This window comes from Coloeus monedula (genome assembly GCF_965178545.1).
Source record: "Coloeus monedula genome assembly, chromosome: 18".
NCBI classification, from domain to species: Eukaryota; Metazoa; Chordata; class Aves; order Passeriformes; family Corvidae; genus Coloeus; species Coloeus monedula.
Window position 1 is genome coordinate 5,674,755 of NC_138798.1, and position 16,014 is coordinate 5,690,768.

At 51.0% G+C, this 16,014-nt stretch overlaps 1 protein-coding gene across 1 annotated transcript in view; it reads right to left on the reverse strand.

The window, feature by feature from the left end:
- Positions 1-15,790, reverse strand: part of MN1 (MN1 proto-oncogene, transcriptional regulator) — a 34,171-nt gene extending 18,381 nt beyond the window's left edge. The window contains exon 1 of the mRNA XM_082293491.1: positions 12,237-15,790. Within this exon, the coding sequence (XP_082149617.1) occupies positions 12,237-15,666 (3,430 nt within the window). The 5' untranslated portion in view covers positions 15,667-15,790. The remainder of the gene's footprint in view (positions 1-12,236) is intronic.
- Between the last annotated feature and the right edge of the window lie 224 nt (positions 15,791-16,014).

Here is a 16,014-nt window from a genome sequence, read left to right on the forward strand (position 1 = left end):
TGGGGGCATCTCCACTTCAGTTTCACCGCTACCACCGAGGATTCACCCTTCTTTCTTTCATTAGGCATTTATGTATCTTCTACAGAAAGTCTGTGTGTTTTTGCTGATGTTGTTCCAGGCCACACCATACTTGGGCTCACCACCTGTGCCCCACGTACAATAATGAACCAACACAGGCAAAGGCCACAGTGGGCTTGGCCCTTCTCCCTTTTGGGGTATTTCTGGTAGAAATGCCCTGGTAAGTGCCACATTCATGTCCCCAGTGCGTGGTGGCCGCTGGCCAAGTAGAGGAGCCGTGAAAGCACAACTGGCGTGTGCAGGACACACCACCACAGTGACAGCCCAAATCCAGCTGTGACAACAGGGTAAGGAGCACACCCTGTGATGGGACAGAGTCAGACTGGGACACCCACCTTAGAACCCAACATCTGTTTTCCATGGAGTGCCCCGACAGCCCACGGCAGTGATATTTTAAAGCTGGGAGCGCTGCAGATAAAGACAGATCAATTTTGTTCTACAATTTTAAATGAAACTCTCCTGTTTTGGAAAGAATTTCATTAAGGTGAAAATATAATACAGAACTACCCATTTAGGAAGAATGTGCTATTAATTCTTAGCAGTGTATGTGGAAGGGAAAATTGCATTTTTATCTAAATGGTTTTTTCTGCATAACCCATTTCCAGTATTCTTTTACAGCTCAGTACCGGGAACTTTGCACATTTCTATTCAGGCACTGTGGAAGGCAGCCTTCAGGAACATGTCAAATATAACCCCTTAAATAGTATTCCAAGAGAAGCTCCACAAACTGGAAAAAGGCCAGAAGAGCACACCTTAAAGGATGGCCGGAAAAGAAAAGGAAAAAAACCTCTCTCTCAAAGATGTAAGTCAAACTTTTGAGGGGGAAAGGAAAAAGGATGTGGTTTAGGGTGGTTTTTTTTTCCCTAGGGGCCAAGAAGAGTTTTGATCTTCCCTCTCTTCTTCCTCACTGGAAGCAGAAACACCTCCAGTTCCCAGTCCCAAATGCACACAAAGAGCAGAATTTGGCCATGTCATCAATCTGAAAACCCGGACATTCTGAGCTATAACATGTACTAGTATGTACAACCAAAACAAGTGTATGCTGTGAAAGACTCATTTTATCAGCATAAACAAATGCTCATTTCTCACTACAGTTTCATACCACTTGAAACTGAATATAATCCAAACAATAATTTCAAACAACTGATGCTGGGATCCAAGTTTCCCTGACATACTGCCATCACACAGCAAGAACAAAGTCAAGTAAAAGCAAAAGCAGATTCGGAACCGACTGCTTTGAGTTTTACCACGTTTGCCTAATCTAGTACAAAGAAAAGCAAACATAAAATTCAAAGTTTTTAAAATTCTTCATTTCATCATCAAGGATCTCAGATTCAAGCGAACCCAAACCGCAACAGCACAGCGGCCTTGTGTTTAACAAACAAAGCCACTGACTTTCCAAGCACCGCAGCAGGGCTCACTGAAGAAGCTGAAGCTCCGTGTTTTCTAAGCATTGTTCATTTGACATTCTTCACCTCTTTTTTTTTTTTTCCCCCTGCATTGACTTTTATTAGCTTACTTCAGAAAATTAGTATAACAAAAAATTTTATCTTTCAAAACAGACATTTAAAAGTGCAGCAGTTATGGAAATACAATTGGACAATGAACAGTTTTTATTCCTTCTTCCTCACCACACTCCGCACGGCAAAGCAGTAATTACAGGAATCTACTTCTGGTTTAAGCTCTACAGTAAGCTCTTTCCAAATTTAAGGCCAGCAACCAACCCTTCATTATGCTTAATAGGTAGACATAAACCGTAATTGTATCACAATCTCCCAATGCACGTTCCCAGCTCTGAGGCTCACACGTGTCTGGCTCAAAGAAGAGATTTTTTATCTGTTCTTTTCCATAAGAGAAACATTGCGGCCCCATTGGCATCAGCCACTCGAGGAAAACTACACAAAACACTAGAGGATCTGGAAATTTATTTGGAGTAAGACTTCACTGTGTTGTTAAAACCTCACATTTCCAAAGTGGTGTTTGTTGGTCCGCAGTAGCTGGACTCCTGTGCCCCTGCACCAGCAGGAGCCCTGGCAGAGCCAGGACCGTGGTCGCCTGCCCGAGGGGCCCGGAGCACTGGCAAGCAGCAAATTCCCTTCTGCCCTTCCCGTTCACACCTCAGCTAAAATAAGTAACATCAGGACATAGTACGTGAACTGGATTTATCCACAGGACAAACCACTTTGTCATGTAACATACAACGCGACTTTGACGCACAGAATTTAAAAGCAAAGCTCACCCAAATCACTGGGGCTGCCCTTGAGCTTTCCCTGACACTGCCCCGTCCCCCTGCACATTTTCCAGCCATCACCCTCACACCCACCCTGCCAACAGCACAAGGAATTGGCAAATGATGGGATGAAATTTCCATCATCATAATAATAATCATAATAATAATAAGCCAGAATGAAGGAATGTTTTGCTATTCTTCCTTTTTTTGTGATCTGCCTATTTCAAAGTAATTCATTTAAGATTTGAATTGTACTTGGGACAGCCCTTGTTTTCCCTCTGCCTCCAGAACCATGGCATGGTAGGGAAAGCACAGGGAGCTGGGCTGCATGTGGTTTCTCCCAGTTCTTTCACAGAAAGAACAGCCCGTGCCTATATTTAGAGGTAGAGAAGGGAACTATAGCATCCAGGAAAAAAAGAAATAAATCATACTGATTTTATCTTCAAAAAAAGCATTTGTGTTTTTGGTTTGTTTAAATCAAAAATGTGCTGCAAGCGCTTGACCCTATATCCAGCAACAATAAAATCTGTTCCATCATAAAATACCAGCTGCTTTGCACTTCGAATAATAATACTATTTTTAAAGGGTTTCAGAATTATTGTCTCATGGATTGTGGTAGCTTTTATTACAATTACTGGGGAACTCCCTTTTTTTTCTTTTGTACAATACAATCAATAGGCCCATTTATTATCTTCTTGCTTTTAAAACTGTATTTGGTCTGAAATTTTGTGTTACTCTTCAGACTCGACAAAAAACATTTTTCAGCCTAGTATTTGGCACCAATAAAAATTAAAACAATTGAGTCAGACCAAAAATACCTGTAAAACTAGATGCAAACAGTTAACTGGCTGCCTGGCAGGTCTAAGAGACACCCTTTTTCTAATTATCAGCTCAGTAGCACTCCAGGAATAAGTCACACCAGGTGGTTGTGACCTACCGGGCAGCTCAGACCTGAGGTCTGGGTCCTCCTCTCCCATTGCCCAGAGGAGCAGGGAGGAGAAGCCCACCCTTGCTGATGCTTCCAACCCCAGGCATCTGGAGGTGGTGAAAACCCACCTTGCATCAAACTACTTCTGCAACATTTAGGTCTCATTTCCTGTTGCTAAGACGGACAAACTTATTTAGAAATTCACTCACACACAAATCAGAAGTGCCCATAACTGGGGTTTGGTGGGGTTTTTTTTCCACCAGAGGAGAAACGCTGCCCCAGAGAGGGCAGCAGAGCCGCGCCATCCCCACCGAAGAAGGAATCCACGCAGAAATGAGATCACCAGGTGGGATGAGATCTCTCAGCCCTTCATTCCCTGCCCACGCACACTTCCGAACCACCGCACGCCCAACCCAGCACCGTTCAGCGCCGGCGTGCCAGCCTCTGCTGGGTCCCCAAGTGCCCCAGGGTCCCTCCAGTTCCACTGTGCACCTCTCCAGCATCCTCTGCCCAAGCCCTGGTGGCACCACACCGTGTTCTGGCGGGGAACCGCCCGCTGCCTTGCCCAACAACGCCTGTTTTATCTCATTTGGACAGTAAATCTTTAGCAGTGGGAACATGTCCCAGGTTTCTAAAGCGCCGTGGCAATTTATGGTGCAATAAATATGATCTTAAATAAAAATAATCCTAGAGTGGGACCTGAATATGGACTCCGCTGCGCTCTAAATCACACGTAGACCCCAATCTCTGTAAGTATGATGGTGATGCCTTGACTGACCGAGCCATCCAGCCAGGAGCAGAACACTCTGCAGACACACTTGCTCCCTGCCCGTTTCCAGCAGCCAGCCCACTGGCAGCCTCACCTCCAGCAGTGCATGGGAGGGAAGGCTCAGCCCCATTCCCTGGGGACCGGCACTGCTCGCAGTGAAGCGCAGCTGTGCCTCAGACACCCCCACCGAAAGCATCCTCTGCCTCTCCTGACTGCTCTCACCTGAGACCAAAAGGCTTTTAAATGCCATTATAGAGGAATATTATACCCACACCCTCCCCCCCAAAAAAAAATTAGTGGAAAATTTTTCTAGGAAAGAGATCCTAAAATTCTGACCAGATAATAACCCCAGCCCAACCTCCATTTCCTATGTTAATAGATCAATTTACATCTTTCTAGCAAAATGGTTTCAGGCTACGTGAAAAAAAAAGAAAAAAGTCATGCCTTTCTTCTTAAACTGCATTTTGGGAGAGGATTAAGGAGGAAGGAAGGATATGACTCTTTCCAGGGCTTTGTAGGGTATTTGCTTCACACATCAAATTAATATTCTCAATTTTAACTCAGGAGTACATTCTTAATTAGGGTATGAAATGTTTTAAAATTTTCTTCACTTTACAAATGGCTGCTTTTTCAATTAACTGTGCTTCCCCAGCCTCAGGATGATCTTTCTATTAGCAACAGAATGCTTTCGAGTATTTTGTGAATACTAATTCACAAAATTAATTAAATGCAGACTTAACTCTGAAAACATATATTTTACCACAAAGAAACCCTGCTGTCTTCCAACTACTGACCGATCACAGGCTTTGCTGGGATCAAGGGGATCCTAAAGTCCTAAAACCCCAGCAGTCAGAACTGAAAGTAGGAGAGCTAAAAGGAAAAAAAACTGAAGTTCCTCATTTTGTATTTTAAATGCTCCAAACACAGGGGGGGATAAAAAAAGATAAATATCCCAAAGTTCACACAAACTGGCTGCGGGAGCAGGGTTGTGGCACGTCCCTCACACTGCTCACAGTCAGAGCTAGTGGAGCCCTTTGAGCTCCCACACGTGTTGTCTGTGTTTAAACTCAAATAAACTGTATTTATTTTGATGTAAAAAATCTATCAAAGCAGCACTTAAACGTAACCAGATTTCTGCTTACCAAACCAAAAAAAGCTTTTTTTAGACAAATGTTAAAAGCTAATAAAAAATGTAGACCGCCCAGCGTCATGCTTGGTGGTGTTACGTTAAAACACTGAGCAGGCACAAATAGATTTGCTGGAATTGAAAACAAACAGACACGAAGTGCCCTGCTGCAGCATCCAGGCAGCACCTCAGCCTGCAGCCGAGGCTCGGCTCCTGCTCGGGAGCTGCCCGTGACGGATGCGCACGTGCATCCCAGGGAGCCGCACCGTCGGCGGTGCCAGAGCAGTTCCTGCCCAAACGGGCAAGGCAAAACTTGGAAAAACCTTACTTCCAAATGGCCAGCATGAATCAGACCCAGTCCTACGGAGAGGGATGTGCCCTACGTGTGAGTCAGGTGTCTTGAAAGGGCACAAGCACGGAGCACAAATACTCCTATGACAACGCCTGCGCTGCTGCAAAAAATAACCCACGTACAGGAAAGAAACACAGAACAGTGGTGACCACGTATTTTTGCATTAGTATGGATAAAAGGTGCAACACTAAGAAAGCCACATTTCTAGACCATTGAGTCTTAAAACTTATTACATCAACTAAGGAAAATGCATTCCCCCCCATCCAGATGCTTTTGTCATTTGCCAGGAGATGAGCGGAACATGAAGCCTTAGAGGAGAGGGCACTGGAGGGGACAGGAGAAGAAGGGGTGCTGAGGAAGGGAACAGCGAAGCAATATCATCTAAGATGTTCTCTTTGAAGTATTAAGAAAGTCAGCTTGTAAAAATTAATGGATTAGACCTCCAGCTGTTCAATTCTCAGCTTTAAATTTAGAAGGCATTTGACTTTGGAACATTGGCACATAATCCATAAAATATATTTAAATTTGTAAAAAAAACCCCAAATCCCTTGTATTAAAAGGTCACTAATAACTCAGAATGTTTTAAACTGCATCAACACAAAAGCATCTGGCAAAGGAAAAGCAGCAAACTACAAAGAACTGCAGTATTTTTATATAAGCCAGTCATCTAATCACTGTGTGTAAACTGGGTTTATCTACAGAACAGCAAAAATTCGGAATTACATTTTAAAAGCTGAGAAATCTAACCAAGACCAGGAAGGTGAGGGTAGACCTTGAATTTCCTGGGTGACTCCACAGCTTCACCTATTTAATTTCCTTGAGGTTCCCCGTGCCCCTTACCCAAGATCTGGTGCACAGCCAGCCATGTTCTTAACAGTCCTCACTAACAGAGGCTCTCGTTTAAAAACGCCCCTCAAAAAAATGAAACAAGAATCACTTCGTATTTAAAAATAAACAACACACCAATCTTAAACACGTCCTGCAAACCTTAATCATGTGTTTACAGGTGCAAACATTGTTCTTCTCAAGGATGTAGATTTTTCAATGGAAAAGCTGGACCAGCTGGACAGGGAGGCGGATGCCGGCCGGTGCCACGGCGCGATGGCGAGATGGGTACCAGCGCCTGACGCCCACCACCCACACTGCCTGCATCCAACACGCTCCAGTCCGAAACACGCAAAGGACAATCTATTCCCTACCAGAGAAAAACCAGGGAATGAGCCTCTGCCTATAATTTGACTGGCCTCTTTCAATATTCTCAATGTGCTTGAGAAATTATGCCACTAAACTCTTTCTGGTATTTCAGTAAATTTAGCGTTAACAAAGCATACACGTTAGGCCACCTGAAGATTCATTTTAGAGCTGGCTCTGCACTTTCTGGGGAGACTCTCCTCATGCTCAGATTTAACAGAAATACATGAGAAACCACTGACTGAAAATGTACAGTAATTTGTCTAGTACTAAAATTTTATATGGCCACATAAAGGCATTTTACTGTACCAAAACTTCTCCCTGGTATAGAACACTACTGAGGCTGGGAGTCAGCTGGTTCAAATAAAAGCAGACTATATCGTTTTAGGTTAGATTTTTGTTTGATGCCTTACTCTTTGTTCTACACAAGTAACAACAAACTGTATCTGAAGATATTGCTAATTAATAACGTTTTTTATCAAAATATTATTTGCAGTTTTATGGTCGAGCATTCCACTAGGTCACTGGTAAAAAAAACAGGTATTGTACCTTAAAAATTAAGAGCAGACACGGTGTAATACATCACCGATCAAAATAAATCTATGCTGTCATCCAAGCTCATATATAAATACTAAGTGTAATTCATTTCCTTTTACATTATACAGAAAGATCTGAAGCACATTCACACACCAATTTCAAGAAACATCTCCCTCGAAGTCTGTCACGCGCATCCTCGCACCAAGTGTGTGCAAAACAACCCCGTTAAAACTCACCTTGCAACTGAACGGGCCATCAGAAAATAACAGACTTTGGGGCAAGGAAGCACGGGGATGCAAACCAGATAGGTAATCTGCATTAATTCAAACATAGCCAGATTGCCCACTGAAATGAGAATAGGTAAATCTAGAGACCAAAAATTAATAGCCAGACAGACGGTGGATGCAAAGGCAAACAGTGGCCACAGTTGTTACTGAAATGACAATAAATTTACACACTTCCTGCACTTAATATTTTAGTGTATCACAGCAAGAGGAAATACTACTGAAAATTTTGTCCCTTGCTTTCTCTAATATTTGCCATAAAGGTCAACAAGCACACTGCTACAGAATGTTTATAAAACAAAGGAAAACATTTCTAAACAGGACCATTTTCTAGTAGAAAGTATTAAAAATTATAGGCAGTCAAGGTAAACAATAGAGAATTTCTGTCATTCACATGAGGCCAAGCAGGGGCAACCCTTCCAATTAATTTTTTTTTAACAGGTTAGAAAAGTTTAAAGCATCATATTAAATCCAAACCTAATGCACACCAAACTCTCCCCCAGGATAAGCAGCGGGAGCGTTCTTCCCTCATCGCTCTGCTTGCTAATTCAGATGATTTAATAAAGATGTGCGTTTGATGTACGTGGAGTTTATCGTGTAACTTCAAGATAAAGGCAGTAGCTTCTTTTTTCACTGAATTGTTAAAATTGTGTAAGTTTCAGCATCCCAGTGAGGCAAACAAAGCAGCATCGGGAATCACAGGCCCCTCGCTGCAAAGGGCGCTGAGCTTTGCCGCTGAACTCGTTTCCACAGCGCTCGCTACAACACAGCCGCTCACAGCACATTGCTTGCAGTGAGGGTTCAGTGCCTGAAAAACCTCACGAGAGGTCTGACAAACTCGGTCCCAGTAAACAAACCCAGTGCCTTGGTAAAGCCTCTAAAAGAAGTAGGCAGTATTTAAAATAAAGCATGCAGCAGAATGCACTGGAAAGGGAAAGAAAACAAAGGCTCTCGGCCGCATCTGGACCAAATTTGACCTTTGTTAATGTATTTCTAGTAATTCACAGATGTTACGCGCTGCTCCAGCAAGAGGGTTGGCCTGTGGGCTCATTCCAGTGACGGGTTCGGTGTAGCGATGAAATATTAACAAAAACTCACAGATGAAGGCTAATGGTGCCGTGTGGCACGTGCCCGTCAGCCCGGACCGACGAGCCCAACAGCCACCGAGCAGCGGAATATATTCCCATTCTTTCCAATCAACACCTGCACAGTTCTAGGTACGTTCTGATGTCTTCACCTGACATCTGCAGTATGGGACCTTCAAAATTTCAATTAAAAACTAAAACCAAAACCCCACCAGCACTTAATTACTGGGTTTCTAAAGAATACTAATACACATTTCACTGAAGGGGAAGTTGTTCTGGTTCAGTCAAACCAGGAAAAGCAAAACCCCATTAAACCAGCCCTATATTTTTAAGTGAATTTGATCTGGTTATTCTTTGTCAGCTAGAGCTGTGGTGTTGGAAGTCAAGACAACCCCTCTAGACTCAGTGTTATTTATCTCTTACTCCCAGCTCAAGCTGCTAGGCAGAGGAAAACATGAAATTCTAGAAAGCACTTTCGGAGGAAAAAAACCCCAAACCTACCAGCTACTTCACATAAAACATGTTGGTACAAGAAATGATGCATCAGAGAAAACTCCTTACAGAAAACACATTTCAGGGCAGAGCCACATCCAGGCAGCGTTACTAATACTACATTCCGAAACGAAACGTGAACGCACGCACAGAGCTCGCGGCAGGCCAGCGTCGGAGGTGTCACACCTCGCAGGGGCACCGGCAGCACCAATGTCTGCTCTCAGCAACCTCCAGACCCACAGCTCACACAACTGCCAGAGATAAGCAAATCATTTTAATGCCGTTATGGGAAAAAAGGTGAGCTCCAAGGAATCTGAGCAGCCATTAAAACAACTCAAGCTGTTTCCCCCATAACCTGCGCATTAACAGAGTATTTGAGAAGTTCCTGATCCTGCTGTGTTTTCGGGAGCCTGCTCTTTCCTTCATGGCCAGCACTGAAGCCGGACCCTCTGCTGCACTGGCTGAGAGTGGCAGGCAGTGGACAGAGTGCCCAGCACTGCACCGAGGGGAAACTGCCCCCCGACACCCACCACCCCTTCCTCCGCCTCCCTGGCACCTGAGGAGCCGCCGGTGCTAATCGCAGCAGTGCCACAATGGGAATAAATCCCCCACCGCCTGCCCTCTCACGGCAGGTGTAAATCAGAAGCCCCCAACAATGACTGCTCTGGGGAGGACCCTGGGTCTAATGCTGCTCTCATGGACACTGCCCAGCCCCAAAACGGCGCCCACCTTCCAGCACGGCGTTCCGCACGCCGAGGAACTGCCTGAATTCGGAGGAGCGCTGTCTGGAGCCTGCGCATCCACCCCGACACTGGGTTACTGCAGGAACAAACACCACAGTGCAGATCCCAGCCGACTGAGGAGGTTTAAAATCTCAGCCCATGTCTAAAGAAAGCCTTTTCTTAAACACAGTTTCACACACTCAGGAGTATGGCAATGTAAAGTTACATTATTTCTACTGAGCGAGGTGAACAGCCTGTTTAGTCTCACCTATTGTATCTTTATCATCTCCAACAACAGTTTAAGTAAATTCTCTGTGAGTCTGTATAAATTTCCTCATCTGAGGAACCAGCTCATTCAAATCCCTCAAGTGACTAAAGCATGAACCAACCCGAGCACCTCTGCATTGTTGTGGAACTGGTTTGCTATTTTATGTTAAGCCTCTGAAATACTAAAACATATCCTTATATAGGAACACTGATTAAATGGTTTTCCTTCCAAGTGATGAACTGTTTTAACACCAACATTGTGGTTATCGCGACCAGAAAGCAATTACTTCTTTCACTAGCTGTTACTAAGAATAGCTGTGATCAAAGTGACTGGAGGAGTGCTGTTAAAAGACGCTGCAGAAACATCGCTCCGTATCACACACACACACAAAATATAGATCATTTTAAGCCAAATTACATTTTTAATAAATGTGCTGTTCAGAATTAAATCACTGCTCAAGATTTCTTTTTTCATCCAGGAAGTCAAGATCTGTAGAATAAGTTATTCTTTTAAAATCGATTTCTAAACACAGCACGGTGTGAGATCTGTGTCTGTGTGTGTGTGTGTGTGTGTGTGTGTGAAAGTGCACACGTAACGGGGTGCGTGTGGTGTGAGAGAACGTATATATGTGCTTGAGCCTGCCAAGGCAGAAGTGACAGGAACTGTGATTTGTGCTAACTAGCTATTGATCCAGTCAGATCTAGATGTTGTGTACAAGAAACAATAAAAGAGAAGGGGCTAGGAAGGATGCTGTGTGCAACTCCATTTAAAAATGGAAAAGAAGGGCCCCAAACAAACCAATTTATGTCCTTGCCTGGGTGAAGCATGGAGAATGCTGATGGGCTTCCTCGGGTCTGCCGTGCATGCTAAACACTCTGCTCGAAATGAGAGTCTCCTGCGCTGGGCATTAAACATGAACAAAGAGACAAACCGTGGGGGCTAGGATTCACGCTTCAGAAAGCCAAAGCTGCAAAGCCAACCAGAACCGGGTTAGGAAACAGCCCAGTTTCCAAACCAGCTCCCTTCTAATTTCACCAACAACTTTCTTAGCAAAATTACTAAATGTGGAGGGCTGTAAAAAGTCAGTCTGTACTACCAGAGGTAATGAAAACAATTTCAAACTACACTGCAGTACCAAAGTACTACCTTTCCTAGGCACAAATAATGAGTTTATATTGTGTAAACTGCACGCATGTATTTCTAGCACACCAAAACCCGCCCGCCTGCCCTCAGATAGCAGGTACAGCATGTGCACCCATTGTAACAATCACACATACAGCCAGGCAGGTTGCAAAATAGGGATTTGATAAGATAAAATAGAAACCAACTGAATCTATAATCATCCTTATCTTAAACAGCTTTTATAATAGAGGTTTTTCCATTAAAATATTTTTTTTCCTGAGCCTGGGGAATTATGATGCCCTCTGGACACAAGGAAGGATCAAAAATGACAACTAATGTCGAAATTAAACATCTGTCAACTAAGCAAGTTTTACACTAACAGACCCAGAGCCTTATTTTAAATTGCCTTTCAGTTAAATGAGAAATAATTTGTTACAAGCCGTTCAGTTCAGTATCACGCTGCTGTGGGCTCCAAATGCAAGCAGGGGGCACCTGGACCTGAAGGGGCAGCACTACCACCAGCCTCACATTTTTGTGGTTTAGGAAAACCCTCAGTCACAGTTTTGGGAAAGTGGCTGGAAGGTTCAGCTGACACCAGGCTCTGTGGGAGCCCCTTCCTCAGCACCCTGTGCTTGGTGGGACTCCACAGGAGCCCCCTCCTCAGCACCCCAGTCCCCTTTGCAGCACCCCAGGCCCAGGAGCTCAGCTGGGGCTCACTGGAGCCCCCTCTGCTCAGCATCCCTACTTGCCCATTCCCTAGGAGGCATGATGGGGACAGGGCTGGCAGCAGAGATGCCATGGGGCAGTTGTCACCTAGACCAGTCAGGCAGCAGGCACTTTGTCCCTGACACTGGTTCTCCCAGCAGAGTCACCCAGCATCCTGCAGCCCCAGCCCAGACTGGGAAGGCACCTGGCACCCACCAAGAGTGGAGTGGGAGCAGAGCCAGTGTGTGCCCAGAGTACCAGGGCTGCAGCCCCACCACATCCCCTCCCCTGAGCAGCCCACAAACACCCCTGCCCCTGTGCCAGCACCCATGTGGGACAACTGATACCTTCTTTGCTGGGGTTCGGGGGCTTGGGCTTCTCCCAGGGCGCCATGGGCTTGTCCTCCTCCTGTCCCTCCATCAGGGCCTTCTCTCCAGGCAGGTACCAGGTGGAGTTGTGCTCCGCCATCAGGGAGTCCAGGTCGATGGTGCTCATGGTGCCCTTGACACCCTCCGAGCAGCAGCTGCCCAGGTCGCTGTCCCCATTCTGCCCCGCACACTCCCCCTTCTTGCTCTTCAACCCCAAGGGCTGGTCTTCCGAGATGCTGAACTGCTGCCGCTGGAGCTGGATCTGTGCCTGCAGGATCTCCAGGGGGTGGATCTCATCCTGGGCCGAGGTGCTTGTGGGGGTCCGCACCTGCTCCATGCTTGGCGTGCCAGGGTGAGCGCCCGCCGTGGTGCTGAGCCCATAGCTGTCGGGGGTCGAGGTAGACGTACTGAGAAGGCCAAGGGCCAGGGGCTTCTGTCCGTTGAGAAGTGCGTGCTCCCCACGGGGCAGCTTGGGCGAACCACCCAGCAGCGGGCTACGGGTGGGCTTGGAGGTGGCATTGTCAGAGCTGGAGGACACCTCGTCCTCGTTGCCATAGCTGGTGCTGACCTCGTCGGGAAAGTCCACGTGCGGGGAGCTGCCATCTGACTTGGTCACGCTCTGGATGCCGCTGTCCAGGGAGGACATCAGGTCTGGCTGCTCCGCCAGCAACAGTTCACTGCCCTTGCCCCAGGACGGTGAGGTCAGGGGCTTGTCATGAGGGGTGCCTCCACCGCGCTCAGCGCCCGCAGCCCCCGGTGGGCCCCCCGCCGCCACCGGCACTGCCGGCTGCCCTGGGCTGACACCGGCTCCCCCACCCTCCGCAGCTGAGAACTTCTCAAAAAACGTGCCAGGGCTGACGTGCCCACTGTCCCGTTTCCGGCGACCCCGACCCCGCCCGCCACCCGCCTTCCCCTCACCCCCGGCCACTGGCTCCAGCGCATAGCCGGGTGAGAGGCTGCTCTCCGCGGGCAGCAGTGGGGCAGTACCCGCCGCTTTGCCAGTGCCACCCCCGCCTACTGGTGGCCCTGCTGGGAAGTAGTCCGGGGCAGCAGGTGGCGGGTCGGGCTCGGCCTGGCTGAGCTTGCGCTTGGCCTCGGCCGGGCTCTTCTTGTTGAAGGTGACGTTGAGGTTGGGAGCACCCAGGCTCGCGATCATGTTTTGGCAGGCAGTGGAGAGGGCAGCCAGGCAGCTCTGCCCGAATACATTGTCCTTGCTGGCCGCCTTGCTGAAGGAGCCCAGCGAGAGGGCACCCAGCTTACTGGCAGTGGGCCGTGGTGGGGGTGGCGGGGGGAACTCGGACGGGGGTGGTGGGTAGGCCCCTGGCGAGGCGCTGAGGGCAGGTGCAGCCCCGTGGGCCGCCGGCTGCCGCGCTGCCGCCGCAAAGGGAAAGCCAGGCTGAGCAGCGAAGTCGGCGGGGCCACGGCGCTCAGCAGGGGCACTGGGCAGTGCCACACCGCTGCCTGGTGACTGCAGCTGCGAGAGGCCACCCATTGTGGGTGTGAAGGGCGGGTGGACGCCGGGAGATGGCAGGGCCTGTGCTGGCCCCTCGCCTGCCATCCGCAAGGGTTCCTGCAACCCCAGCCCAGTGCCGCCCGGCCGGAAGAGCACGGCAGGGCCACCCGGTTGCAGGCCCAGCTCGTGGGGGGCTGCCTCAGCCGGCAGCCCGGGCGCTGCCAAGCGCCTCGGCAGCAGCTCCCCAGGTGGCGGTGGTCCTGCGAACCAGGCACTGTCAGGGGCCAGGTGCGGCGCCGGTGGATCGAAGCTGCGGCCGCCACCAGCCTCCCGCTCGAAGGCTGGCGGGGGCAGGCCACCGGGTGCGCCCACCTCACCATGATGCCCCAGCTGCTGCAGACTGGGCGGCCGCAGGCGCTGCTGGCTTCGCGAGGCCATCTGCTTCATCACCAGGGCCGCGTTCTGGCGCTGCGCCAGTGCCGGGTGCTCAGGGCCGCCGTGTGGCAACGGGCCCCCAAAGGCCTCAGGTGCCGGCGGGGTGAACTCGCCCGGCAGGCCAGGGTAGGCCGTCGGGGAAAGGTGACTCTCCATGGCCGGGCCGTGCATGCCGCCGCCCCAGGAGGCGCAGCGCTCGACGCCAGGAGTGCTGGGGAAGTCAAACCGCGGCCTCTTGGCGACGCTCACGTAGGGGGCATCGAAGTGCTGCAGTCTTTGATTTGGTGGCTGTTGCGGAGGAGGGTGCTGCATATTAAACACGGGGTCGGTGTAGGGATGCATATTCCTGTTCTCCAGTCTGTGAATAGGGTATTCAAACTGTGCATGCTGGTTCTGCATTATGGGCCCATTGTCCTGCAGGTTGGAGTTGGGAGCGTTGGCTTCTGTTTGCTGTTGCCTAGGGATGGCTGGCGGGCAGGAGTTCTGTCTGGCCAGCAAGCCCGGCGGCTGCTGCGGTGGTTGTGGTGGTGGCGGCGGCTGCTGCTGCTGCATCAGCGGGTGCCTGGCGTTGGCCCCCGGCTCCAGACTGGCCGACATCTTCCGCGCCCCCCCGAAGCGCTCGAAGAAGACGCCGTGCTGCTGCGGCGGGTGCGCCTTGGCCACGGCCATGCCCGGCGCCCGGGGCAGGGCGGGCGCCCCCGCGAAGCTGCCGCCCGCCGGCACCTGCCGCCCGCCGCCGTAGTGCGGCAGCTGCCCCTCAGGCTCCGACGGGGAGAAGACGGGCAGCTCGAAGTGGCTGGCAGGGCCGTCGCCAGGGTAATTGTATTCCAGCGAGTCCACGCCGCCCTGCGCCGGCAGCCGCCGCGGCTCCAGGCCGTGGGGCTCGGAGGAGCCGGCCGCCGGCAGCCCGTGGAAGGAGGCAGCGCGGTTGGGGGACTGGTCGAGGGGCAGGCAGGGGGCCGGCACGGCGTGGCTGGCGGCGCCGGCGCCGTGGTGCTGGAAATCGGGCAAGGTCCCGGGGCGCTGCTGCCCGAAGCCCTCGCCGCCCTGGCCCTCGGCCATGTGCTCGTAGCCGTCGGCGAACGCCGTCTGCCCGCCCAGAGCGCCGCTGTAGCCCAGAAGGCGCCCGCCGTGCACGCAGGAGGCACCGGGGTCGGGCCCGAAGCCGCCACCGAAGTGCGGGGGGTGCTGGTGCGGGTGGGGGGCGCCGCCGGGGCCGCCGTGCGGCTGCTGTCCGCCGAAGAAGCCGTGCACCGGCGGCTGCATGCCGCCACCGTGCAGCTCGGCGGGGCCGCGGCCCGGGAAGCCGTAGGCGTCCCCGGCCAGGCTCATGTTCATGCCCAGGAGGGGCGGCTCGCCCAGCGCTCCCAGGGCCGGGTCCGCCGGCGCTGGGCCGCCGCCGGGGAAGGCCGGCGCCTTGAAGTGCGCGCTCATGCTCAGTCCGGGCTGGCCGAAGCCCCGCTCCGCCTGCCCGCCGCTCCGGCCGCTGTTCTGCGGCTCGAACTGCTCCAGCCCGAACATCCTGCGCGGCTCCTCAGCAGGGCATGGCTGCTCCGCGCCTCTCCGCCGTCCCGCTGCCCGCCGCTCCCCGCTGCTCCGCTCCGCGCCACTCGGCCGCCCCCGCTCACATCCTGCCGCGCCGCTGGCACCGGCCGCTCGCCCGCGCTCACCCCGCCGCTCGCCGCTCGCTGCTGCCCGAGAGCCGACGGGGCGGCGCGCCGCCGCTCACAGGCTCCGGCGCCCGGGAGCTGCGCGCCGCATCGCCGGCCAGCCGTGCGCTCCCGCGGCTCGCAGCGCTCCGGCGGCGGCGGGGCCGGGGCGCGGGGCCGGGCGGGCGCTGCGAGGGCTGCGCCGCGCTCCCCGCGCGCT